The following is a 25,902-nucleotide window of genomic DNA, read 5'->3' as shown; positions in this document are numbered from 1 at the left end:
CTCATTTAATAATTAATTTTGGAGATAGAGTTGAAGCCACAAGCAAATGGCAATCAAGTTAATGGTCCAAGACACCAGAAAACTTTTTTGTGGCAAAACACCAAGTTGTAACACAGGAAATTCAAAGTGCTCTGTCTGTTTTTTATCTTTTTTACTTACAACAAAAAAGCTTCTGGACATCTTATCATAAAAAGAGATAAAATAATACACATAAAAATTTAAAAGACAATAAAATCACAGAAAAATAGATAGATCAAATAAACTAGGTCAAATGCCTGTAACTAGGTATAAACATATTTCAGAGCTTCCTGACACCCATAGCAAAAGTAGAAACAAATATATAAAACTTCAAGCAAAAATTTTAACACATATATGCTTTTAGAGTCCTTATTCCTTTTCTTAGTTTGAGTAAGAGTTATTATAGAAATAACTAAAATGAAATTTGGAAAAAGAGGAAAAAAATAAAAATTTTAAAAAAGAAGTAACAGTATATTAAATACAACCTTAAAAAAAAACAGTTGTTGTCCACAATTATCTTTATATTTTGCAGCCCTTGTTAATATATCTTTTACATAGTTGTAATCATATTATTTCTAAATCATTAGTCTTCATAATAATCATCAATACGACAATTAGTAATGAACAAAGTTTAGGGTACTTCAATAGATCACAAAATAGCTTTTTTTCTCACTGATGTATTGCAAGATAGACGTTAATTGTAACAAATCTTACCTCATTAATATGCTTGTATGTTTTGATCAAGTCAACAGAGAGTTTTCTCAGGGGAGCAGTTGCTGGGTCACGGAAGGTTTGGGGCATCCGCCTCTGTAACATGACAATATCAGGCATCACCTTAAATAGACAGAAAAGACTAGCACTTTAACTCTACTGCACTGATATAAATTCCCTCTTCTGTAACCTGTGTGTATCTACTTTCTTAAAGACATCTACATTAGATGATTATACATTTTCTCTCAAACTTCCCTTTCATCTGGATTCCAACAAAGACAATCACTAGAACAAATAAATGAAATCAGAAGATAATATCCCCAGTTGCCCGAGGCTTTGATCCTAGTCCCCCAAATTTAAATGGTGGAATTACATACATACCTCAATCTAGGAGACACACAGGATGCTGCCCACAAGGCTTCTCTACCATACAATTAACCCAGAGAAAATTTCTTTCTGAATTATTCCTAAAACCTGACCTGGTTCACAACTAGCAGACAAAGATAAACCCAGCCCTCAGAGGCAACTTTCAGCTTCCTTAAGATAGGATTTCAAGACCCAGCTGGCACCAAAAAAGGAGGCTGGGCAGCAGAGCCCCATTCCCTCCAACTGCTTCTAACGAGAAGAAATTCAGTTCCTCACAACACCAGGCTCTGCCTGCCCTCTGACAAATATCTGCCCCCTAACCAAGGCTTGCCTTCATAGTCCCCTTCCCTGATCCCAACTCACAGCTCTCGACACTATCCAACAGACAATGAGGGGTTCCACCGTGAGCATCCTGCTAGACCATGTCCACAGCAATTACGAACGAGGACAGAGCAGGGGCATGCACCCGCTCTATACACACATCCAGGAGTGCTGCAGCTAGTGTCAATGATCCTGGATTGCTGTCCAAGTGCCACTCCTCCAAGTGTCCTGCCTCAGTCAAAGGGTTCCCAATAAGGCTTCTTGTAATCAACAGATCCTCAAAACCAATTAATTCCATTAAGGTGGTCACAACCACTCCCCTTGGCCCATCCTTGTGCTCCTGCCCAACTCTTCTGGACATCTGTGCTGGGAAATGAGCCAGAAGACCCTGACACAGCCCCTCTCCAAGGACACTCAGGTCAATCTGAGGGGCAGAGTGACAGTAAACACATCATACTAAGACCTTGCAGAAATGTGTGGAGTGGAATCATGGTCTAACTGTTAACCTAACCCACACTAAAAAAGAGAAGAGGGAGGGTTGTACCAGTGCGCAGAACAGGAAAACTCACCATCCGTGTGGTCCGAAAAGATAAAATCGTTAATAGCATTTACCTACGTGCACTTCATTGTGAACCAACATTAACACTGGTTTCTTCTGCATGTACACTCAAACTCTAAAGAAGTTGTTACCCAGAGGGCAAATTCACTGAATTACTCAAATAACAGTATCTCTTCTCATGGTCCTCTACTTCTTAAAATTCCAAATAAGGTTTAAGGGGAAAAAAAACTCTAGGTGATGATAACTATTTGTCTGACAAATATCAGAATTAAGAAGATCTGAATTATTCAATTTGTCAAATATAGTCTTACTTTTCTAAATATAAACAGTAGGTAATGCTAAGTTCACAGTATTTTTATACTATTCCTTAAGAACTTAATGCATAAATAATATGTGCAATAAACAAGTCAATTTTTTTGTGAATGAATGCTGTAAGCATTTAAGGTAATGAAAGGTTTCCCTTAAATGTGATTTCTTTTTTAAAGTTCCCAGCATTGTTTTCATGCAGGTAGTTTATTCAGCAAGCCCTCTCTCTTGGGTGGGTGGAGTACAGCCTCAATGTGAGGTTTCACAAAATCCGAATCAGTGCAATGCTTCATTACCGCTATAAAAAAAGTTGATAGAAGTCTATAAGCCATTGAGTCAACCACGTAACTTAATAACAATTAACAGTAGCAGGTATTTACTAAGCAAGATATTTTTAGCATGCGTATTTTTACAAGTCTCCCATGTAGTCCCCTCAACAATCTCAAGAGAGTTAAATACTTTTCCTGTGACCATTTTACACATGAGAAACCAGAGTCTCCAATGTTGAAGAACTTGACCAAGGTACCAGAGCCATTTAAGAGCAGCTAAGATAATACTATAGCTGAAGATGTCCATGCCTAGCCCAGACTCTTAACAAGGACACTCTTGCCAGGAGCTCCCTGTCAATGTTACACCTCAGTCCACCCCCTCTTAGTCATTTTTAGGCTATTTTTGGGGCAAAGTAATTGAGGCATGCCTAAAACAAGCACATGCATTTATTAAAATTAGTTATATAAAAAAAGACTGTGAATGTCTTTTAAGTTTTTAACTTGTTCATTTACAATTCCACTGGTATTTCAAACTTCTGAAAAAAGAATCAGGGACTACATCCAGGAGTAATGATGCTCACTCAAAAACACCAAAATCACATACAATCAAAAAAAACAATTTTAAATATATGGTACATACACAAAATAAGATATAAACATGAGTTACATGATCAAATGTCTGCATTTAATATGAGTATGTGCTGTGTGCTTATCACTTCACAAAATATTGCTAATCTTGTCCACAACTGGTCAAACTCTGCCTACAAGGCCAAGTTGTTGTATCTCAGTGCTTCAAACAACACCCTGCATAGAGCTACTCAAAATACATGGAAAGAACAAATAAATGTCTACAAAGCAAGTAAGACTCCCTATGCTTTCATTGTGATTTCACATTAACCAAATTTTTGTTTTGCAACATTGTGATGCCATTAGTACATATCCAGAAACAGAAAACAGCTTTTCCAAATACCCACTTACACATCTATAATAAGACTCAAGGCCAGCCCTAAGCATCTGACATTTTCTCTACTTCCTGCTTCTGCTAGTCACAATGGCAAAAGAATGTAGAGTAACAGACCAAGCTCTCTTCTACCTTCTACAGCAAAAAGTAAGTCCATGGTGTTCAGAGGACCCAGGAGTTCACCAAGCTGCAGGAATGACCCCTTTTGCAAAGGGAGTAACCCAATAAAAGGGAAGTTGATGTGACCTCCACCTGCTGCCTCAGCTATCTGACCTGGGGAGCCAGAAACAGCACGCCCTCGAAGCTCACATCCCTTGTTCCTTTTACTTCACACAGATTACAAACCTGCTTTGATCAATTATAGAGCTAAAACAATAATTAACCTTTTTCCTGAAAAAATTCTTTAATATAAGCTCTAGGATTCCTTTCATAAACTGTTTTCCATTACAATAACGATTTCCTTTTATTTATACTTACTTCATGTTTTCATATATAATGAAGAATCAGAAACACTGTATTCTGCCTTTCTTATTTTGAGAGCATTAATAAAGCTGAACAGCATCTATAACACCTATCCAGGGTACCAAGAGAATTTAAGAACTATGAAAGTTACTGTGAAAACTAGAATAGCCCAAAGACTCAGCATTCCAAACATCAGTCATTCTCTTCTACACCTACTTTTGCTCTATTTCTCTTTTAAGAGACATCTGATAGAATGATTAACAAGAAACAATGGAAATTAAATAATGAAATTACAGAAGTTTATAACTAGAAGTTACTTCGTGTGGGGGGCAGTCTAGTCAGAGGTCTCAATTTTACACCCAAGAAACAGATACGAAGGGTCCAAATGACCTGACTCAAGTCCTACAACCGGATCATGAGCCAACTGAGAACTTGAAGCCAGGCCCTATGACTAGGCCACGCCACTTCATACACAGCTCACACTTTAGTTACAGGAAAGGCATCCTCTAATATGACTCCCTTATTAGGCCCAGAAATGTTTGGATTTTGGCAGAAATATTTGCCTGAGTATTACTACTTTAAAGATAGTCTTTTTACATTACATAAATCTTTAAAAGCATTTCATAGCTTTTAACAGAAATAGTAAGTTAAATATCTCTTATTTTATATGATCCAAATACACGTTAGTTGCATGTAAAAATAGGTACTTTGCTCATTAAATTATTTACTGAAATAATATAACCATAAAAATGACTTTAAAGGACTGGAAGTTTTCCTAGCCCTCTGCAGATGTCAGAGGTTAGACTTGAAAGAGCACTGTATCTAGGAAGAAGGAAGCCTGGGCTGGACCCACAGCCTCCTGCTCACACACATGGAAAAGTCACAAATGGGAGCGCAGTCCTTTCAGCTGTGAAACACATTAGAAATAGCACTCGGCCTAACAGGCTGCTTTTGACAAGTGGGAAAATTCATCTGAATCGACCTGTTTTCCTCAAAGTGCAAACGGATCATTGTGTTATTATTACACATTAGATTTCCAGAGAGTTTTCTTCTGGTAAACAAACACTTTCCAAACTTGGACATTCTGAACAACTGTCCCAATTCTCAAACACACAACTAAACTCAATCAATTCACTGCATAAAAGAAAATATTAGGTCCCGCCAAAATTCATCTTAGTGTAACTATTTAACTGTGAACGTTATTAACACGTTATATATTTTATAAACATTATGCCAACCTATCAAAATTTTATATAAGACATCCTTTAATCATGATGATATGTGGCTGTTGCTAAGTGTTCATTCAAACCATACACATAACTGAATTAGAGAAAACACAATTCCTTCAAATAATCCAGGAAAAGAAATACTTTCAAATTTCCCAACTCTTTTATCCTCACATGATATAATACAAGACCTAAACGAAAGAATGGCAAACCAAATTTCTAAGTCCATGGAAAAGCAGCCATTTTCAGTGCTCATCATACATCAAGTATCAGTGGGGCAAGACACTTTATCTCACAACTATAGCAAGTACATCTCCCCAAACCAAAAATCAATGTGTAGATGGTACAGTTAATTCAGAAAGATATTAAAAATACATACATACGTAAATATGTATGTGTGTGTGTACCAAAAGAGTTCAACATTTATTCTATTTACTTCATAGAAAAATGGTGAATAGCCTGTCTGAATATTAGAATAAATAGCATGGTTAATTTGCATCTCTTTTGAATTTTAAGGAGTTTTGTATTTATTGTTACAAATATGTAGAAAGGTAGTTTAAAATAGCACAAAGTTGGTTCTGTAAGTTTGCTGTAATGGAATCTGACCTGCTTTCCTTAACTTTTGTTTTTTAACTTAGCCACCTTTCCATAAAAATAAGCTTTTTCTTCAAGTTCCTATAATATTGCTCAGAAATAACTTTCCCCCTCTCTCTTACAGAATGAGAGACTGTGGTTATTTTATGAATGTTGTTTTAAGTGAAATACAAGTAAAAATTAAAAAAAAAAAAAAAAATTAACGCAAACTTAAGGTCATGTTTTCTCAACCCATAATCCCACGTTGTGTAAAACTGAAAACCATTAAAGCACTTTGTCTACTTAGTATTCGAACATTTTTAAGGAATAAACTGCCATTCCAATAGTCATTTCTGATACTCCATTAACTTACCTGGTTAGTTAGAGGTTGCTGAATCTGGTCAGAATATGATAAGGCAGAAACCTGTTGGTCACTTATGTTTGGCTGGCGACGGTCACTGTACTGATGTGAATGGGGCATCTGTCCAGCCATCTGAAGGCCAGCAGCATGGAATGAAAATGACGGTGCAAGCCGAACAGATGAAGGTTTGCATGCTGAAGTCTCTCCTCCTACAAGAAGATAAGCGAGGTTTAAAGGAAGTATTGATATCCTAATATTTGTACCATTTAACATATCTAATGGCTCTTTAAATAAGAACTTCAGGATATTCGCTATTAAAAACCTTTCTAACTACAAACAGATATATGTTACTCAACACAACAGTTATGTTTTAAATGGCATAAAAGATCCATAGTGATTAAAATGCATATAAACCTATATTGAGAAAATCTTCAGAAAATCTTTTTGTAAAAGCCAACAGCAACAACCTTTAAGATTTATTTTCACCTATGAGATTTTCATCAATTAAGAACCATAATATAAGTTATAATATAAGTACTCTCTGAATTATTGAGGGACCAATAATTGGTTCTCCAATGGACCAGCTCCTCACAAACCAACTCAAAGGAGCACTACTGAGATGGTGTTTTGCATCTGCTGCCAAGTTTATGTCAAACAATATCGCCAGCATCCCCCAAACCAGGTGAAATCTCATGATGTTCTCCACAGACACAGGTAATCAAAGGCTGGGTATAAAAATTGGCAAACAAACATACAACACAGAACTAAACTTCTCAACCCGAGGTTGTTGGATTCCTCTGCACCTTTCAATCAGTCCTAAGACAATCTAGACCTGGCAAGCTCACCACAAAGAAAGAACAGCCAATAATTATCCCACAGGTAGGATGAATCGTGATAGTGATATCAATGGCAGAAATGAAAAATTAACACTTTGGTCCACACAAGTTTTGGTATCTAATAAATTGTAATTCCTTAAGAAAAGGATTTTAAAAAAGATTCTCCTTAAATTCGGCCAAATTTGTAATGACAGACTAAAGCCTAAAACCCAGGTCAATAAGACTAGACTTGTGCCTGTCCTCCTGAATGAACCAGCTAACAGTTACAATACAACAGACCATACTGCTCAGTACAAAAATACTTCTGACTTCTACCATTTTCAAGACACACAATAATGGTGGTAAACAGTGAAGAGCACAGACTCTCAGCCAGGCTGCTGGGGTTGGAGACCTCAGCTCTACTGCTGCCCAGCTGTATGGCTTTGCATACCTAAGATCCTGATAATAATAATAATGTCTACCTGAAAAGGTTGTTATGAAGGTTAAATGCTTTAATACATGCAACATACTCAGAACAGCTCTAGCAATTAATAAATGACCCAATGTTATGTGCAACTACTGTAGAGTAATGCACAGTCAATGTGCAGTAAAGGTTGATGGGGCCAGTGCCCATCTTGTGGCGCATACCGTCTCTACCTGAATATGGCAAAGACTCTGTAAAACGAAGAGAACAAAGCTCCCCGAACATAAGTTCCACCCTACTTTCCTCCACAGGGAATGACACCATTTTCGACCCAGTCAACCAGAATCAACACTCTGGAACTCATGTTAGAGTTTGTCCCCCATAGCTGTCCCGTCATGCCCATTCTATCTCCTAACAGAACACTCAAACACAACCTCTTCATCTACATCATCACATATGTCACTTAAGATTACCAAAACAGATTCCTAATAGCTCGTTCTGTCTTTATTCTATTTGCAATTCTGTATCTACTCAATAAAACGGCTAAAGTGACATTTCCAAAATAAAAATCTCAAGTCCTCCACCCCAGCTGAAGCCAGAATGTCAACTGCCCCAGCACGGCTTTTACACTTTACTTTCTCTTCTCTCTCTTTCTCCATTACAGCGAGGTCCTTGATTGACCCAATCTACGTGAGTAATATTTATTAAATAAGTAAAAGGATAGTGTAACTGTGGTGAAAGATGGCTAACTTTTCTAAACATTTTATCATTCATAGTCAAAAACACATTCATTCAATTATGTAAAACCACCTTGTTCACTTTTTAAAAGAACGTCTAGAAATTTATTACGGCAATAATCAATAACGTACACAAAGATGCCAAGCATGTTTATTCTTATATTGTTTGTAAAAGCAAAAAAATTAAAAAGCTAAATTCAAATAATGAGGGGAATGAGGGCTTTTAAATCTATACATTAAAAAGAAAAAGGCCCGGCATGGTGGCTCACAGCACTTTGGGAGGCTGAGGCAGGTTTATCACCTGAGGTCAGAAGTTTGAGACCAGCCTGACCAACATGGTAAAACCCCGCCTCCACTAAAAAAAAGAAAAAAAATACAAAAATTAGCTGGGTGCAGTGGCAGGCGCCTGTAGTCCCAGCTACTCAGGAGCCTGAGGCAGGAGAATCACTTGAACCAAGGAGGCAGAGGTTGAAGTGAGCTGAGATTGCACCACTGTACTCCATCCTGGGAGACAGAGCAAAATCCCATCTTAAAAAAAAAAAAAAAAAAAAAAAGCGAAGGGATATAAATAAAAAGAATTGAGGTCCTTAATATATAAAAAGTTCTTATAAACAGTAAAAGACTAAGGCTGTGACTGGCAAATTTCTTAACTATTCAAAGCCTTGGTTTCCCTAATTACTACACCAACCCTAGTCCTTGTTATGAGGTTTAAATGAGATACCACCAATAGGCACACAGAATGAAACCTGTGACACACAGCAAGCACCTTTTATAAAAATGTTTCTGTTTTTATTATCCATGTCACTGTTATGTACTATGTTTAAACTTATTTAATGCAATATTGTAGAAAAGACTACAAAAACTATTAGCATAAAGCTTAAACTACCATCATAAAATCAATCTGTGTCACAAAACCATCACACCATTCTATGACCCTTTCTAACCAACAGCTCCTTCCTCTTCCTTAAAGTTACCATTATCCTGACCTGGAAACGCAGATTTGCTTTTATTTTATGTAAGCATGTGATACAGTGTGGATCTGTGTCCCTGCCCAAATCTTACATCTAATTGTAATCCCCCACGTTGAAGGAGGGGCCTGGTGGGAGGTGATTGGATTATGAGGGTGGTTTCTAATGGTTTAGCACCATCCCCCTTAGTGCCATTCTCATGGTAAGAGTTCTCAGGAGAAATGGCTGTTTAAAACTGTGCTGGACCTCACCCCTTTGCCTGACTTTGCAGGCCAGGTAAGATGTGCCTGCTTCTCCAAAACCTTCTGTCATGATCTAAAGTTTTCCTGAGGCCTCCCCAAAGGCTTTTATGCTTCCCGTACATCCTGGAGAAATATGAGCCATTTAAAACTCTTTTCTTCATAAAGTTCAAGAACTGGACACTACCTTTATTTATAATTTATAAGTTACCCGGTCTTCGGTATTTTTTCATTGCAGGGAGAGAACAGACTAATGTAACACAGGAATTTTTACTCCATCTTGTGCCTATAAACTGTAGTTTGTCCATTACCACTGCTTTACAATATCCCAATATATGGGTATTTATTATATGGGATAATTTATTTATGCATTCCACTAGTGACTGACAACTGGATTATTTCCAGTTTGGGGCTATTATGAACACTGCCACTTGTAAGATTATTGTTACACATCATTTGGTATATACAGAGATGCTGGCCTGTTGTTCTTCCAGGCTTTTTTTTGTTCTAATCAATCCATTTTCCCACTAGCAGTTTATGAAAATTCTCATGCTCTACTCCTTCATTACGGCATGGAATCATCAGTCTAATTTCAGCCATTAGGCCAAGTGTATTTGTGCTGTGGTACTCTAGTGTGGATTTAATTTATACATCACTTTGTGAAATGTGCTTTCAGGTTGCTTTTCTATTTTTTCTCTCAGTTGCAAGCCCATTTCTTACCTATTTCTAGGATTTTTAAAAATATATTCTGAATATGAGCAAGCCCCTTATTGGTTATAGGCAGCTTGCCTTGCCACTCTCTTAATGGTATAATTTGATGAATACAAGGTCTTAATTTTTATCAATTTTTGCTTTATAATTAGCACTGTATCTTTGGAATCTAAGAAAGTTTTCCTTATATCAAAGTCATGAAAAAATCTATTACCTTCTAAACACTGAGCTTAATCTTACACATCTGAGTACACAATCCATTTGCATTTGATTTCTGTGTGTAAAATAGGATCAAGTTTCATTTTCCCCCCAAACGAACTCCCAATTGATCCTGAACCAATTCATTGCTCTGTAACCCCACCTTTATCATAAATCACTTTCCCCTTTATGCTTGGATCTAGTTTTGGACTCCCTATTCTGTTCTACTGGATAGAAACTTACCTAGATCTCTGTTCAATAACTGGACATTACCTAAATTACAAGAGCTTTAAAATTTTTAATATCCAATAGGAAATTCTGTTCTTCAAGAACATTTTGGCAGGCAAGGCTCAGTGGCTCAGGCCTGTGATCCCAGAACTTTGGGAGGCTGAGGCGGGAAATAACTTGAGCCCAGGGGTCTGAGACCAGCCTGGGCAACACAACACCCCATCTCTACAAGAAAAAAATAAGTAAGTCAGGCATGGTAACCCACACCTCTAGTTCCAGTTACTCAGGTGGCTGGGGTAGGAGGATAGCCTGAGCTCAAGAGTTCAAGGCTGCAGTGAGCTATGATTGTGCCATTGTACATATTCCAACCTAGGTGACAGAGACCTCACCTCTTAAAAAAAAAAAAAAGAAATAAAGTATGTCTGGCTATTCCATATGAGTTTCACATACAGCCCATCAAATCCACCAAAACAAACCCACATTGGGATGTTGAAATTGCATTGGTCTCTACAGCATAGTGGTGCCCAATACAATTTTCTGCAATAATGGATTTACCTGCATCAGTAATGTAGCAAATAGCCACAGGTGGCTACTGAGCATCTGAACAATTTTATTTTTCCTTCCCAATCCTTATTCTTTCCCTTGCCTTATTCTACTTGCTGGGACCTTTAGTACAGTGATGATTTAAAAAAGGAGATAACAGACACTACTGTCTTATATTCTCAATCTTGGAAATACAGCTTTCTTGGAAAGACAGTTTTCAACATTTCTCCAGGATTACGGTTGCTGCAGTTTTTTAACAGATACCATTACTAGATTAACAAAGTATCCTTCTACTGGTAGTTTTCTAAGACCTTTTCCTCATGAATAGATGCTGATTTTTATTAAATGCTTTTTCTGTATCTATTTAAACAAGATGACTTTTCTGATTTACTCTGTTAATGTGGTGAATGACATCGATTGATTTTTGAAAAGTTAAACGAATTTTCCTGGGTCAAGTGTGGTGGTTCCCACTTGTAATCCCAGCACTCTGGGAGGCCAAGGTGGGAAAATCACTTGAGCCCAGGAATTCAAGACCAGCCTACACAACATAGTGAGACCCATCTCTACAAAAAATTAAAATATTAGCAGGGTGTGGTGGCACATGCCTATGGTCCCCATTACTCAGGAGGCTGAGGTGGGAGGATCACTTAAGCCCAGGAGGTGGAGGGTGCAGTAAGCCATGACTGCACCACTGCACTCCAGCCCAGGGCAAGACCCTGTAAAAATAAAAATCTTTTCCATTTCTAGAATGCAATTTGATAACGATTTTATGTGTGCATATGGTAAATTCACTGGTCAAATCTTCTGAAGCAGTTTTGCTTGTGGGTAGTTTGTTTTTTCTGTTTTCTTTTGTGAATCCCAAAAACTTCAAAACTAGTGGGTAGCTCTTTCCATTAAGGATCAAGTTTAACAGGACTATTCAGATTTTCTATTTCCTGCTGTGTCTGTTCTGTTAAGTTGTACTAATAGTATGTCTAACTTCATCTAAATTTCAAATGCACTCACATCAAGTTCATAAGCTTTTGTGATATCCCCTTCACCTCAACATTGGTTAATGAGGTGTTCTCTTTCTTCGTGATCAGCCTCATCAAAGGCTTATTAATTTTATTAAGTATGCTATCTTATATATGTATTTTTTTAGAATTTCTGGTCTCATCTTGTTCGGTCAGTTACCGAAAATAATGTATTAAAAATCTCCTTAAGTGTTACTAGATAGTACAAATTTAGGGTTATACCTTCCTGATGAATAATACCTTTTATCAGCATAAACTGCCCTCTTTATTTCCAGTAAAGCTTTTTGCTTTATGTGACATCAGCCTGACTACACCAAGCCTTCTTTGCATCAATTTTTGCATGGTATGTCTTTTGTCCATCTTTTTACCTTCTTCTTCTTCTGTTTCCTTATATTTTAGGTTTATCTCTTGTAAACAGTATGTGGTTGAGCTGTATTTACATATGAACACTAACAACCTATTTGTTCCAACTGTTTGATGTTCCTATTCCTTTCTTACCTTTTGCTGGAATTTTTTATATCACTTCCCCATTTTTTTTTTTAGTTACCTTATATGTTATAATATTACAATAGATTATGCATCATTGACTAATCAAAATCTGCTTCCTAAACTCTCTTCCAAAACTACTATTGTTCATTTGTATTTGAATTCTGTTGCTCTCTCATCCATACACATATTTGTGTGTTTACCTACTGCATTCACAAGACATCCAAATGACCATCCAGTATACACAGAATCAGACTGAAGGATGCATTTGGAAGGACGGATAGGTAATTCTGTGATATCCAGATAGCTATGAAAGAATTAGAAAGAAACAGGTAATTCCTTGATTGTTACTGTTATCACTACCTCTGGAAATACCTGTTTCATTTTTTGAATCTAGATTCAGTGAATTACATGCATTAAATTCAACGAACACTTAGGGGCTACATCAGCAGTCTTGAGGAGGTGACAATGCCATTCATAAGCTATAACAGCACTTCTCAGACTTTAATGTGCTTGCAAATTGTTTTTGAATCTTGTTAAAAATGAAGGGTTCTGATTCAGTAGGGCTTGAGTCAACATTTATTTTATTTATTTATTTATTTATTTATTTTGAGACAGAGTCTCGCTCTGTCACCCAGGATGGAGGGCAGTGGCACAATCCTGGCTCACTGCAACCTTTGCCTACCGGGTTCAAGCCATTCTCCTGCCTCAGCCTCCTACCTAGCTGGGATTATAGGCACCCACCACCATGCCCAGCTAATTTTTGTATTTTTAGTAGAGACAAGGTTTCATCATGTTGGCCAGGCTGGTCTTGAACTCCTGACCTCAGGTGATCTGCCCACCTCGGTCTCCCAAGGTGCTAGGATTACAAGCATGAGTCACCGCACCCAGCCAAGAGTCAACATTTCTAACAAGCCATCAGATGATGTCAATATTATTTTGAATAGCAATGGTCACTTTAATAAAAGAAAGCTGTTCTCCAAATAACACAAGTAGTGAATAATCCAAAAGTAAGCTATAGTCTATCTACACAATCCACTACAGGGCTTTTTCCCCCCAACAGATTTACTTTTCTAGTTATAGAGTTGAATTTTTTTTTTAGAGAGAATACATACACATTCCCTTGCATTAAGGGTGATATGCCAGGTGACAAAAAATCTTGTGTTCTTTTTGGAATTTGCTGTGGATGATCTGAATGTGAATTAACAAGAAAAAACTTTATGTTTTTCACTTCTGGGAGCTTTTTAGCTATTTATTTTAACATCTGTCATAAGGAGTTAGTGATGTTACGGGTTATGTAGTGAAAGGAAAGAAAGATGAAGCCACCAGCACTGGCGGCTGCTGGTGAACATGGCGTGTAAACGAGGTGTGCTTGCCACACGCTCACTGTCTCCTTTCTTAGCACAAATGCTGTGTATGAAATTCAGAATAAACCTAAGTTTAATTCCCTCTGTAAAATCAGAAAGTATTTAAGTTATCCATTTATTCATTCCTCTCCTAGGATAAGATTCCAAGGGGATGAAACTAACAGGCATATTTCTAGTTAACCTGATTTATAATTAAGCAAATTACCACGTTTCTACTCTTTCTAAAGTTTCTATCTTCCCTTTTAATGCACATGTTAATGAAAAAAGGGACTCAGTTCATCCTATAACAGGGATGATCATATAAATTATGCTGAACCATATGAAAATGCTGATAGATTTTTGACCATCTTTGGCCTACAAAACAGCAATTTCATATGGTTCAACCAGCTATTTATCATATTACATAATCTTTATTTAACTCAGTAAAAAAATGGCTTAAGAATGTCTCACAGGCCTGGGCACGCTGGCTCACGCCTGCAATCCCAGCACTTTGGGAGGCCGAGGTGGGCGGATCACAAGGTCAGGAGATCAAGACCATTCTGGCCAACATGGTGAAACTCCATTTCTACTAAAATACAAAAAAACATTAGCCGGGTGTGGTGGCTCACGCCTGTAATCCCAGCTACTCAGGAGGCTGAGGCAGGGGAATCACTTGAAGCCACGCAGCACAGGATGCCATGAGCCAAGATCGTGCCACTGCACTACAGCCTGGGCAACAGAGCAAGACTCCATTTAAAATAAAAAAAAATGTTTCACAATACATGTTTTAACATCAGATAATGTTATAATTTAATGATGAACTTAAAATATTTAATTCAAAGCTATCTTTAAAATCATTTGGAGTGCAGTTCCAAAATATTTTAAATTGTTGTCAGACAGTATGAAAAGCATGTTGGAAAAAATTATGCATGTGGAGTTCTGTCTTTCCATCCTTCTGAACTGTATGGATCATTTTTACCATCAGCATGTTTCTGTAACTTTGGTAAACCTGGTAAAAATTGTGGTGTTAAGTATTTTACTAAAAGAAAAATGAAGCAGCTTTCTTACTTCAGTCAAGTTACTATGTTCTAGAAAGGAACTATAATAACTAGAGACCGTATTACCAGTATGGATCAGCATTGATTCTACAGAGAAATATTTCATAAACAACAGATCTCAAAGACTGGGATTTAAGATTCAAAATGACAGCGGTAAGCACAGATGAAACAGCAAATACAAAAAGCATGGGAAAAGATCCTAAGCTGGGGGAAAAAAAAACAAAACAAAACAGTAAAAACTAGTATCAACAGCCATTATCTCTAAGACCCACACGTAGCTCTACTCATAGGTCTGAATGTATACTACTTACCTAACTGGAATTTCTTTGTAATAAATGTGCTGACAGGGGATCATTCCTGTGGCAGTATTAATTCATAGTAGATTTTAAAGAGAAACAGTTAAATCAAAGAGCAATATTAAAGAACAAAAAGTAAATGAAAATAATTTTAATTAAAACTATAGCATCTAAGTGTGGAAACTCTTATGAGGTCAAGGTTCTGAGACGGAATCCCCTAAGAAATGAAAAGCCGCAAGGTCCCCAGCAACAAGACACATCCAAAATGAAGACAAAATGTTAAAGGAATAGCACCTCTAACCATGGCTGGAAATAAAGGCACCTGATTAAGAGGGCAAGTAAGTGAAAGTCCATGAGTAAGCTTTGTTCATCATTTTTATCATCAGCACCAAGAACAGGGCCTGGCATATGGCCTGCATTCAATATTTGTGCAATAAAAGAATGAACTAAATCCACCAGGAATATTTAGACTGTGAAGAAATCATCGACAGAGGGAGGGAGGGAGCTGCATGGGGGGGGTAAGGATGAAAGCAGTATTTTTTTAATGAGGGGCTCTTGAATCAAAAGCAGAGAACAGTCTTACAGCATAGGCCAGAGCTATTGCTCAGTCAATTGTTCTTACTCATTTTTATACCCTAAGCGCACAGTGCAGTGCCTAGCTCCACAGAAGGTGCTTAATGAATATACGTTAAAGTGAAAGCAACCAATGACTGTATGCAAAAAGTCTAATGATAAGGGCTATCTAGTAACAGTGATCCAGTAAGAACAAATGAACTGATAGTTCTTATTACCCTCTAGTGGCCAATACATGTTACTACAGGATGCAGGGAACTGCGAACTGAACTACTACTAGAATTCACACAAGACTGGATGGAAGACACTGAGTGTTCAAACCAGCTACAGTGGAAAAGGCCCAATACACACAACAGACATTCAACCGAGACCCCAGAAAATCCATATTTAGGGTAGAGCTAATCTGGCCCTACAGTAAAGGCTGGCCCCTGTCCTAACAGAGACGGAAACAACCCTCAAAGGATCAAGATGGTCTACAAGTGAATTAACAGCCTGCCAGGATGACACTCAACACTTTTAAGAGAACAACAAAATGCAGACACTCACAGGCCAGCATTCCTCATGTTCATAGCCAGCTCAATTGACTAGGCATAGCAAGGAGCAAGAAAATGTGGCCTGCATTCTAGAGGAAAAATCCATCTAAGACTCAGAAATGACAGTGAAATTAGCAGACCAAAACCACTATTATACATGTTTTAAAATATAAAGGAAAACGTGGACAAAACAAGGGAATAGTGAACCTTAATAGAGAAATAGAATCTATAAAAAGGAACTAAATGGAAATTCTAAAAATGTAAAACAAAATATCTGAAATGAAAAACTCACTGAATGGACCTAATAGCAGTTTAGACACTGTAGAAGAAAAGATCAGTGAATGGAAAAACAAAGCAATATAAATTAACCAAATTGGAAACAAGTAAAAACAAGCAAACAAAAGACGGAAAAAGCCACTCAAAAAAAAATCACACTGAGGCAACTCAACCAAATTGCTGAAAACCAATGATAAAGACAAAAATCGTAAAACCAACCAAAGACAGAAAAAAACCTGTTTACACATACAGGGGAACCATCGATTTCTCATCAGAAACCATCTACACTGCTGGAAGAAAATAAAACATCTTTAAATGATGAAAGAAAAAAGACCTTGAACCTACAATTCTATATCCAGTGAGAACATCCTTCAAAATGAAGGCAAAATACCTTTCAGACCAATGAAAGTTAAAGAATTTGTCAACAACAGACCTGCCCTCAAAAAATGTTCACAGACGGAAAATGATTCCAGATAGAAACTGAGATTCACGCAATGGAATAAAGAGCACCAGAAATGGTAAATATGTATGTACATACATATAAAAGACATTTTTCTTAATATTTTTGAAAGCCAACTGACTGTTCAAAGCAAAAATAACATATTGTGGAGTTTATTACATATAAATAAAACAACAATCACAGCACAAAGGACAGGAGAAGTAAATGTAAGTATTCAGTTGGTGCATAAGTAGTTGTGGTTTTGCTATTTTATTGGCAACCTTATGTATTACTTTTGCACCAACCTAATGTATAACTTAAAATGAAATCATCTTGAAACTCTAGAGACTAATATGCAGATGTGTGTATTTCATTCGCTCTGTATTTAACAAGCACATATTATTTTTCAGGTACTCTACTATCTTCAACAACTAGATTACAGAAAATCTTATTTAACCCTACACTGAAAGGGACCTTAACCCTCTCGATTACAAAAAGTAAACCAAATTCTTACAGCTGAAATAGGAAGCCAAGAATTTATTTCTGGTAATACCATCTGGGAACACAGAAAAGATTAAAATAGTAATCCAATATAGCTGCTGAATTCCACAAACTACCATATTCTACAGAGTATAACACATAATATGGGTCAATTTATATTTTCCCTAATATCCTAAAGTTATAAAATATTTTAAATAGTAAGAATAAATAAAGCAGATAATACCACCAAATACTAAGTTATTGGCAATGATGAAATTTCCATGTGGAGAACAGTGCCCATAAATTTTAAATTAATAATCAGTAATGAAACCTATCTTAATAAAATTCTTTCCTACTTACTATAAAACAAGATATTGAGCAGTCTTTGAGCCCTTAATTAAATGTAGCAAAGAGGGTAGGGAAGTTTAGAAACAAAAGACAGGTAAACAAAGACACACAATGTCTCAAGAGAAAGTTTGGAGGTGAAATTAAACCTTTTTAGACAAGTCCAACCACTTAATAAAAAGAATGAAGACCAGTGGTTCTCTAACTTTGCCTAGAGGCTGGTGGCTGATAGTGGGTTAGAAGCCAAAGTCTCCCTCCTAGTGCGCGTTTCTGAGAATGTGAAGGCCACAAGACTCCTCCCACCCCTTTTGTTGACTACCACTTCCCCATGACTTAAAGGAGTAGAAGCTCTGTAAGTACCTGCTGCCTGATTTGATAAGTAATACAAAAAGAACACAGACAAATCAATCTGCCATTAGATTTTTAAATGTCAACTGGAAACGAGAAATTCTTAACATGTTGCAATAAATAAAACATACAATCTGCTAAATTTTAGGTATGATTAATTGACAATTGATTTTAAATGACTGCAAAAAAAAAAAATCTTTTGAAACATTATTACTGAAAAAAAAAATCCATGCTCAAGAAAGCAGCATGTCTAACACAGCAACTAAAATAACGGTCACTTACACAAAATACTCACAAACATGTTTAAGTTTGAGCAAATCCAATTTAAAAAGTTTATCTTCATAACTATGGTTGCACGATCCTTCCTGACTTAACTGGCACTTGGCCTAATGCTCCCAAATATTTATATATATCTATATCTATATCTATATCTATTATTTAATTTGCATGCAGGTATTCTCAAGCCCACTCACTCCAGTCCTTTGGGGGAACAAAAAGCAAACATTTCTGATGGAAGTTTAATTTTAGATGATTCACTGGACAGCCCTGCAGAGGCACTGAGAAGAATGGCTTTTAGGCTAGCAGAATCAAGATAACAACACAAGAAACAACAATCAGATGACAGCTGCTGAAGCCGCCCTGTCAGGCAGTATCACGTCTCAATAAAAAAAAATGTTGCATATAAATCAGAATTTCAATTACATAAATTTCTTCCTAGCAGGGTATTAGAATAGCATTATTTATTCAGCAGTTAACTAATCAGGCTCAACTGAGAACATGCCCCCTAAATAATTAAATAAACAAACAAAATTTGCCACCACTGTGAGACAGAAAGTACTTTGAAAAATCTAGAAGATCTACATAGGACAGTGATGATTACTCCATCAGGCATCCAGGTTAGCCCTAAAGAAAATGAGCAAATATTTGGGGTCCTGATTAGACTGCTTATATAAATGCTAACCACTTATTTAATTAAAGGATTCATAATTTCACTGCAGTCATTCGGCCTTCAGTAAGTTTAACTTTCATAAATACATAAAAGATTTCAGAAGTTTTACAAAAATGGCTCCAGTCATTCAAACTGACACTACAGTGATTATAACAGATGAACTAATTCTTTTAAGCAAGCTAATAAACGATTGTCCATCAAACAAGATGGTAAGCCAGATCCTGAGAGTCCAATGTCTTTCAAGAGGAGGAAAATGACAGTGACCACAACTTAAGCCTATCAAGACAGTCTTGATTTCAAAGCTGCCCTACATACTATTATAGTACTTGTCAGACGGTATATCCTTATTTATGGCTTAACAAATAGCAGAGAGCATTAGAAACCATCCTCTACATACAGAACCGTTAACTACCAGCCTGACAGGCAGTAATGACACACAGCAAGCGCATTCAGTGACTGCCACTTCCCACTTTCAGTCAGGAGATGAGGTCTTCTTTCACTTCCTCCCAGATCAGAAGCATCTATGGGACAGTTAAGGAGAGCAGGGGAAGAGCCTGGACAGAGTAACCACAGGTCTCCAGCTGCTCAAAATGCCCTTTATGAAGCCCCACAGTCCTCGGCCTGCTCTCTATAGCTCAGATTCCTCTGCACCATGCAAATTTAGCATATTCATTTACAAAACAGGTAAAAAAAGAAATACTTTTGAAAGTTCAGCTTGCTCTACAGAGACAGGAATTAGGCTAGGACCTGAGCGTCCCCTTTTGCTTGCCTTGGCCCCAGCATCAGTGGGGCATGGCAACAAACAGGCCAGCCTCCTCACACAGGAAACGAGAGGATTCATCACCACCCTCAACCGTGTAAACCCAAAGTACTCCTCTCCCTTGGGTTTGAAATGTTACACACAGAGCTGCCAGAAACAGGAAAGGTTGTGCCTGAAAGACGATCTGGAGCTTCTGTTTGGAGCTTAAAAGAAATATTTTAATAAATGGTGGTTAGAGTTCAACTTAGTTCATTTTTTTTCAAAATCAAAAAAATAATGAAATACTATTTAGGCAAAATTTTTAAAAATGTTAATACTAACATGTATATGTACACACACATATGTACGAACACATTACACCCAAAAAAAAAAAAACTGTAAATTACCCAAAGATGCCCTCCTCCACCACCCCTTTGTCCGTAACTTTGTCTAGCAGGCCTACAGGCATACTACGACTGCCTTCCAAGACACCTGTAAGTACAAAAAGGGGGGAATGAAACAACACATCTAAATGCTGAAAAACTACGAAACCATTCAAAAGTTGAAAGATGCCTGCTTAGCTGCTTGCCCCTCTAGAGGAGTAGGGTCAGAACACACAGAGGCAGGCAGGAATATAACACAGACAGGTTACCTACCACCACCTTCAGCTATGCCATAACCAGGCTATTTTAAGAAGTGTCTGAAGATGTTACTAAGTTTCAGGCACATAAGGCTTCTTTGGAAAGAAAGTTGCCTTCCCTGATCTTTACCTCTGTCTTCTTCTAAAGCAGGCACAGCAACAGCAGTCAAGGGGGAAAAAAATAACTTTTTCCTTCTCCCATCCCAGGCAGAATAGTGGAGAAACATACACATAGAGGACTTACTCTTTTTTAGTTCCGGCTAAACAGCTGTTAAACATACAAGACATTTTTAAGTCTAGTTAAGTACTTGGTACCTATATTGAATTGCATCACAATACTTAAAATTATCCAATGAGGCAATCATTTGGCTTTGTGATTCTAATTAAAACACTGAATATTTACAGCAATTTTCCATTTAAAAAAACCCAAAAGGCAAGATATTCATCTGACCAAAGACAGTTTAAAAGTTAAACACAGAAGGCGGGGCACCATGGGTCATGCCTGTAATCCCAGCACTTTGGGAGGCCAAAGCAGGTGGATAACTTGAGGCCAGGAGTTCAAGACCAGCCTGGCCAATATGGCGAAACCCCATCTCTACTAAAATCATACACACACAAAATTAGCCAATCGTGGTGATGCATGCCTGTAGTCTCAGCTAGTAGGGAGGCTGAGGCATGAGAATCGAGAATCACTTGAACCTGGGAAGCAGAAGTTGCAGCAGCTGAGATGGTGCCACTGAACTCCAGCCTGGCTGGCAGAGTAAGACTCTCTCTAAAAAAAATTAATAATAATAAAAAAAGTTAAACATAGAGCTAAGTAATATTCAACAGTGGTTATACAAACTTAATATAAAAAGTAGCCCTCTGTTAAAAGCATAGTTATGTAGCAAATAAACTCTTAAAACTCATAGTTTTCCCTCTTCCATATACCTTATGTAAAGGCAGTCAACATATTTACCTCAGTTCCATATTAAACCAAAATAGTATGGAAAATGTTACTGTCCAAAGAGTTGCATGATATCTTTAATATATAAAGAAAGCTCTCTAACAATACAATTAAAAACGCTTACATCTCCTCTTCCCATCATCCCCAAACCAGGTTTAAAAAAAAAAAACAATAGCAAGTATATGGAGAAACTTCTAAACCTACTAGTAGGCAAAAAGTAAGTAAATAAATACGTAACAGTCAGGCACGGTAGCTCCCACCTATAATCCCAGAACTTTGGGAAGCCAAGGTGGGTGGATCACTTGAAGGTCAGGAGTTTGAGAACAGCCTGGCCCACATGGCGAAACCCCACCTCTATTAAAAATACAAAAAATTAGCTGGGTATGGTAGCGCGTGCCTGTAATCCCAGCTACTCAGGAGGCTGAGGCAGGAGAATTGCCTGAACCCAGGAGACAGAGGTTGCAGTGAGCTGAGATCACGTCATTGCACTCCAGCCTGGGTAACAAGAGCGAAACTCCGTCTCAAAAAAAAAAACAAAAAAAAACAAAAATTAGCCAGGTGTGGTGGCATGCACCTGCAGTTCCAGCTACTCCAGAGGCTGAGACAGGGGAGTCACTTGAACCTGGAAGTCAGTTTGGAGTGAGCCAGGATCACGCCACTGCACTCCAGTCTGGGCGAGAGACTGAGATGCTGTCTCTATTAAATAAATAAATAGCAATGAGATTTTCTTTTTACCTCTGAAACAAGGAAATTTTTCCAAACCAGAAAGTATTCTCAATAACGATAGTATGGATAAAGCAGGTTTCTATGACCCTTTACTAGAGAATTGTGAGTAGTTTTTCACAATTAAAAAGTAGTGACAACATTCACTGAACTCTTATTCTATGCCAACTTGTTTCAGTATGCCCTTAAACCCACAAAAGTCCTACGCATTAGGTGGCATTATTCCAGCATTTATTACACTGTACATAAAAAGAGGTCAAGCACTCCACCCCAGCCCTAAGCACGGTAGCTGAGGTAGGAAGGCCAGAGGCAGGTGGGTCTGTGCCCTTTTCCACTCTGAACCATGCCTCCAAGATAAAAGGGGTGGTAAAGTGCTCAAGACACATTAGAAACACCCCATAAAAGACAAGATTGTCGAACACCTGCGAGCGAATGAAGATAAACTGATCTCAGAGGGGAATGAGAGGCAGGGTTAGGAAACAGCACCTGCTGGAGGATGTCCTTTCCAAACAGCCTGCTCACTGCCAGTGAAAACTGGCCAAGGGGTGACTGGGCCAAAAGAGAGGGGAATTAAGTAAGGAGTCCACCTAAAAATGAACTTCACACCAAATTTCAGAGCACGATAGCCATGAATCTTGTGAATAGCTCCCGAAAATGTCCTGTGGAGGGCGACTAGAAAGCGTTCTACAATCCGGCACCCGCCTCCACCTGCAGCCTCCTGTGTATTGTTCTTGCGGGGCCTCTGCAGGCTCCAGCTCCTCCAAGGTACCTCCACACTCTCTCAAGTACACTCTTCACTCTGCCCCAAACACAATTCCCTTACTGCTCTGCCTAACTAACTCCCACTTTTCTTTCAAGTAGCAGCTTAAATATCACCTCACATTTGGCTGGAAAATAGAATATAGACAGAGGGGTAAGTTAAGGCTAGAAAGGCAGGCTGGGCCAGAAGAATGGCAAGTTAAAACACTGGATTTTGTAGAACAGCCTAAGAGGGTGCCAGATAAAGTGTGCAAGGAGTGGCACAACTCCAGTTTCATGTTTAGCTATAGCAATCAACACCCTAGGGAGTCTGGATTCAATTTTGCCATTTACTAGATAGTTACCAGCTTCTGTGTCATTTTGGGTAAATCAGTTAAATCCATACCTCCCTTTCCACCTGCAGAATGGGTTTATAACAGTACTTAAACCTCAAAGTATTAAGAACAGAAAAGAGTTACTGTTTAAAATGGTACCTGGCAAATGCAAGTGCTAAATGATAGAACAAATGTGTAAGGTGTACTGGAACCGGGAAGAACCACAAATAGAGATCAGTTGCTTTCTGTACCAGCCCAAGCATGGGACGGTAAGAACCTTTCAGGAGGGAAAGGTCAGAAAAGGAAAAGAAGGAGATGCATGAAGAGACGCTGTGAGGGCAGACTGACAGGACTTAAAAAGCTGTTTCAATATGGACAACAGATAAGAAACAGCTGGACTCAAGAATGACTCAGCGGTTCCAAGCCATGATGATGTGGAAAAAGGAGGTGACGTAAAAAGTCAGAAAAAGGAACCAAACTAGTTAATAATGTCTCCATAAATGCACCGTCATTTAAAATTTAAAGACTGCTTCTTGATTTATATCAGCAGTTTTCATCTTATTAAATATATGACATTTAAAATTCTATTGAAAATAGTAAGGAAAAAGGGTACACAAACAATAAAAGGAAAGGGTGTGGCTGAGAAAATGAAAACTGGCACAGGGAGCAAGTGGACAGTTCTGGTTCCAGCTCTAAGGTTAACTCCATGACACTGGAAAAAACATGTCATCTGTCCAAACAGCTCTGCCCCCTCACACATAGGAGTAGAATCACTGTGCAGTTAGGGCCTCTTCAAAATATATACGCCACTCTCTCCCTCCCCCATCTCCCAAGAATTGTCCTAGGAGCCTGTTTTTTGCCAGAAAATAACCTAACCTGCTCAAATACGCTGAGGCAGGAAAAAAGGTGGCCACCCCTGAATAGCCATCTCTACAGTCACTCCCAGCTTTGACATTATCCCACCTGGCTGAGCACACCACACTCAGGAATATAAATCTGTCCCAAAAGCAAAAAGGTAAGACCAATCTCATATATCAAAATTTCTTGTCTGTATAAGGTGCCCCTCTCAATACAGTCAAAAGCGTACTTCCATCTTTAATATCAGCATCTTTGTCGTCATTAAATCCTGTTTAAGTCACCTGGTTTTACACAGCACATAATCTTAACTTCTAAGTTGTTTCAGATACAACATTTACTGAATCCCTGTATAATCCTATAACTGGATATTTTATCCCAAGTAACAACAAAATAACATTTTTTAACATTAGGAAGGTGGCGTTTTCCATTAATCCAATGAGTATGTTAATGATTTTCACTCACAACAATACTTTTTAAAATGATCTCTGAAAGATTTAGAGTATCATTACCTGAAAATGTGAGGTCATAACCTCAAATCTGTTCCATTTCATTGCTTCACTTTTTAGACTCATTCCATCAAGTGACTCCATAAGCATCCAAAACTACTATTGACACGGGTTGTGTCAACCTCAAACAGGACTTTGTTACTCAAAACAATGGAGATCAGGTACAGTGGCTCACACTTAAAATCTAAGCACTTTGGGAGGCCAAAGCACGAGGATGGCTTGAGCCCAGGAGTTAAAAGACCAGCCTGAGCAACACAGGGAGATCCTATCTCTACAAAAACTTTAAAAATCAGCTGGGCATGGTGGTGCATACCTATAGTCCCAGCTATTTGGGAGGTTGAGGTGAGAGAATCGTTTGAGCCCAGGAGGTCAAGGCTGCACTGAGCTGTGATCACACTACTGCACTACAGCCTGGGCAACAGAGTGAGATCCTGTCGTATCCAAAAAAAAAAAAAAAAAAAAAAGGCCAGGTGCAGCATGCCTGTAATCCCAACTGCTTGGGAGGCTGAGGCAGAAGAACTGCTTGAACCAGGGAGGTGGACGTTTACGTGAGCTGAGATCGCCACCACTGCATTCCAGCCCAGGCAACAAGAGCGAAACTCCATCTCAAAAAAAAAAAAAAAAATGGAGATTAAATCTCATAACATGAAAGACTATGTAGGAGATTGTTTAAGGACTCAAGTATATAAGGACTGAGGGACTGTGGGGAAATAACCTTATTTTATAGTGACTGTAAAATATATAATTTTATACAATTCCAAATATAATGATAATGCTAAAAATCAGATTCAATAAGTTAATTTTTAGTATAAAAAGTACTTATTTTCCTAGCTGAGTGATACCAAAGTAAAGATGTTGAGATATGCCAGTAAGACTTTCCATACTTTCTTACCTAAAAGAGAGGCTTTTCTTCTCCTTTCTTTTGTAAGGTCACTAGGGAAACACATTAAGACTTTCAAAATGACCCTCAACTATTCAGCACCTAAATTGTGGGGAAGGAATAGTTATAATACAATTCAATTAGAACTTCATGCCAAACAAACTCGAGTTGAGTCTCTTAAAATGTAACTGAAGATTATCCTTCTTCAAAGGGAAGTAACTAACAAGGCATCTCCCCTCCCATCTACCTGGCTGCAGAGCCCTGGACCAATCACCTGCTCAGGCTTTCCTCCATCAGTCAGTGCTGACTCCTGTTATCTCCTCCTCTCTCCTCCTAGTTCTGTCTTAAACATATAAACATGCTCAACTACCTCACTGTGAGAGCAAAACTCTTCCTTGA

General features: G+C 38.0%; 1 protein-coding gene across 5 annotated transcripts in view; it reads right to left on the bottom strand.

Moving 5' to 3' along the window:
* DYRK1A (dual specificity tyrosine phosphorylation regulated kinase 1A) overlaps positions 1-25,902 on the bottom strand; it is a 146,141-nt gene that overhangs the window by 38,604 nt on the left and 81,635 nt on the right. For 4 of the 5 annotated variants that reach the window (XM_021669480.2, XM_064380147.1, XM_064380148.1 and 1 more), the window contains 2 exons: positions 6,146-6,342; positions 733-852 (listed from right to left, as the gene is read on the bottom strand). In XM_021669480.2, the coding sequence (XP_021525155.1) occupies positions 733-852; positions 6,146-6,342 (317 nt within the window). The remainder of the gene's footprint in view (positions 1-732; positions 853-6,145; positions 6,343-25,902) is intronic. The other variant, XM_021669482.2, reaches the window with a different exon arrangement.

The sequence above is a fragment of the Aotus nancymaae genome, unplaced genomic scaffold (assembly GCF_030222135.1).
Source record: "Aotus nancymaae isolate 86718 unplaced genomic scaffold, 86718_ANA_hifiasm-v0.15.2.pri h1tg000022l_1, whole genome shotgun sequence".
NCBI classification, from domain to species: domain Eukaryota; kingdom Metazoa; phylum Chordata; class Mammalia; order Primates; family Aotidae; genus Aotus; species Aotus nancymaae.
The sequence above is the reverse complement of the archived record's forward strand: the minus strand, read 5'-3'. Positions and strand labels throughout refer to the sequence as shown.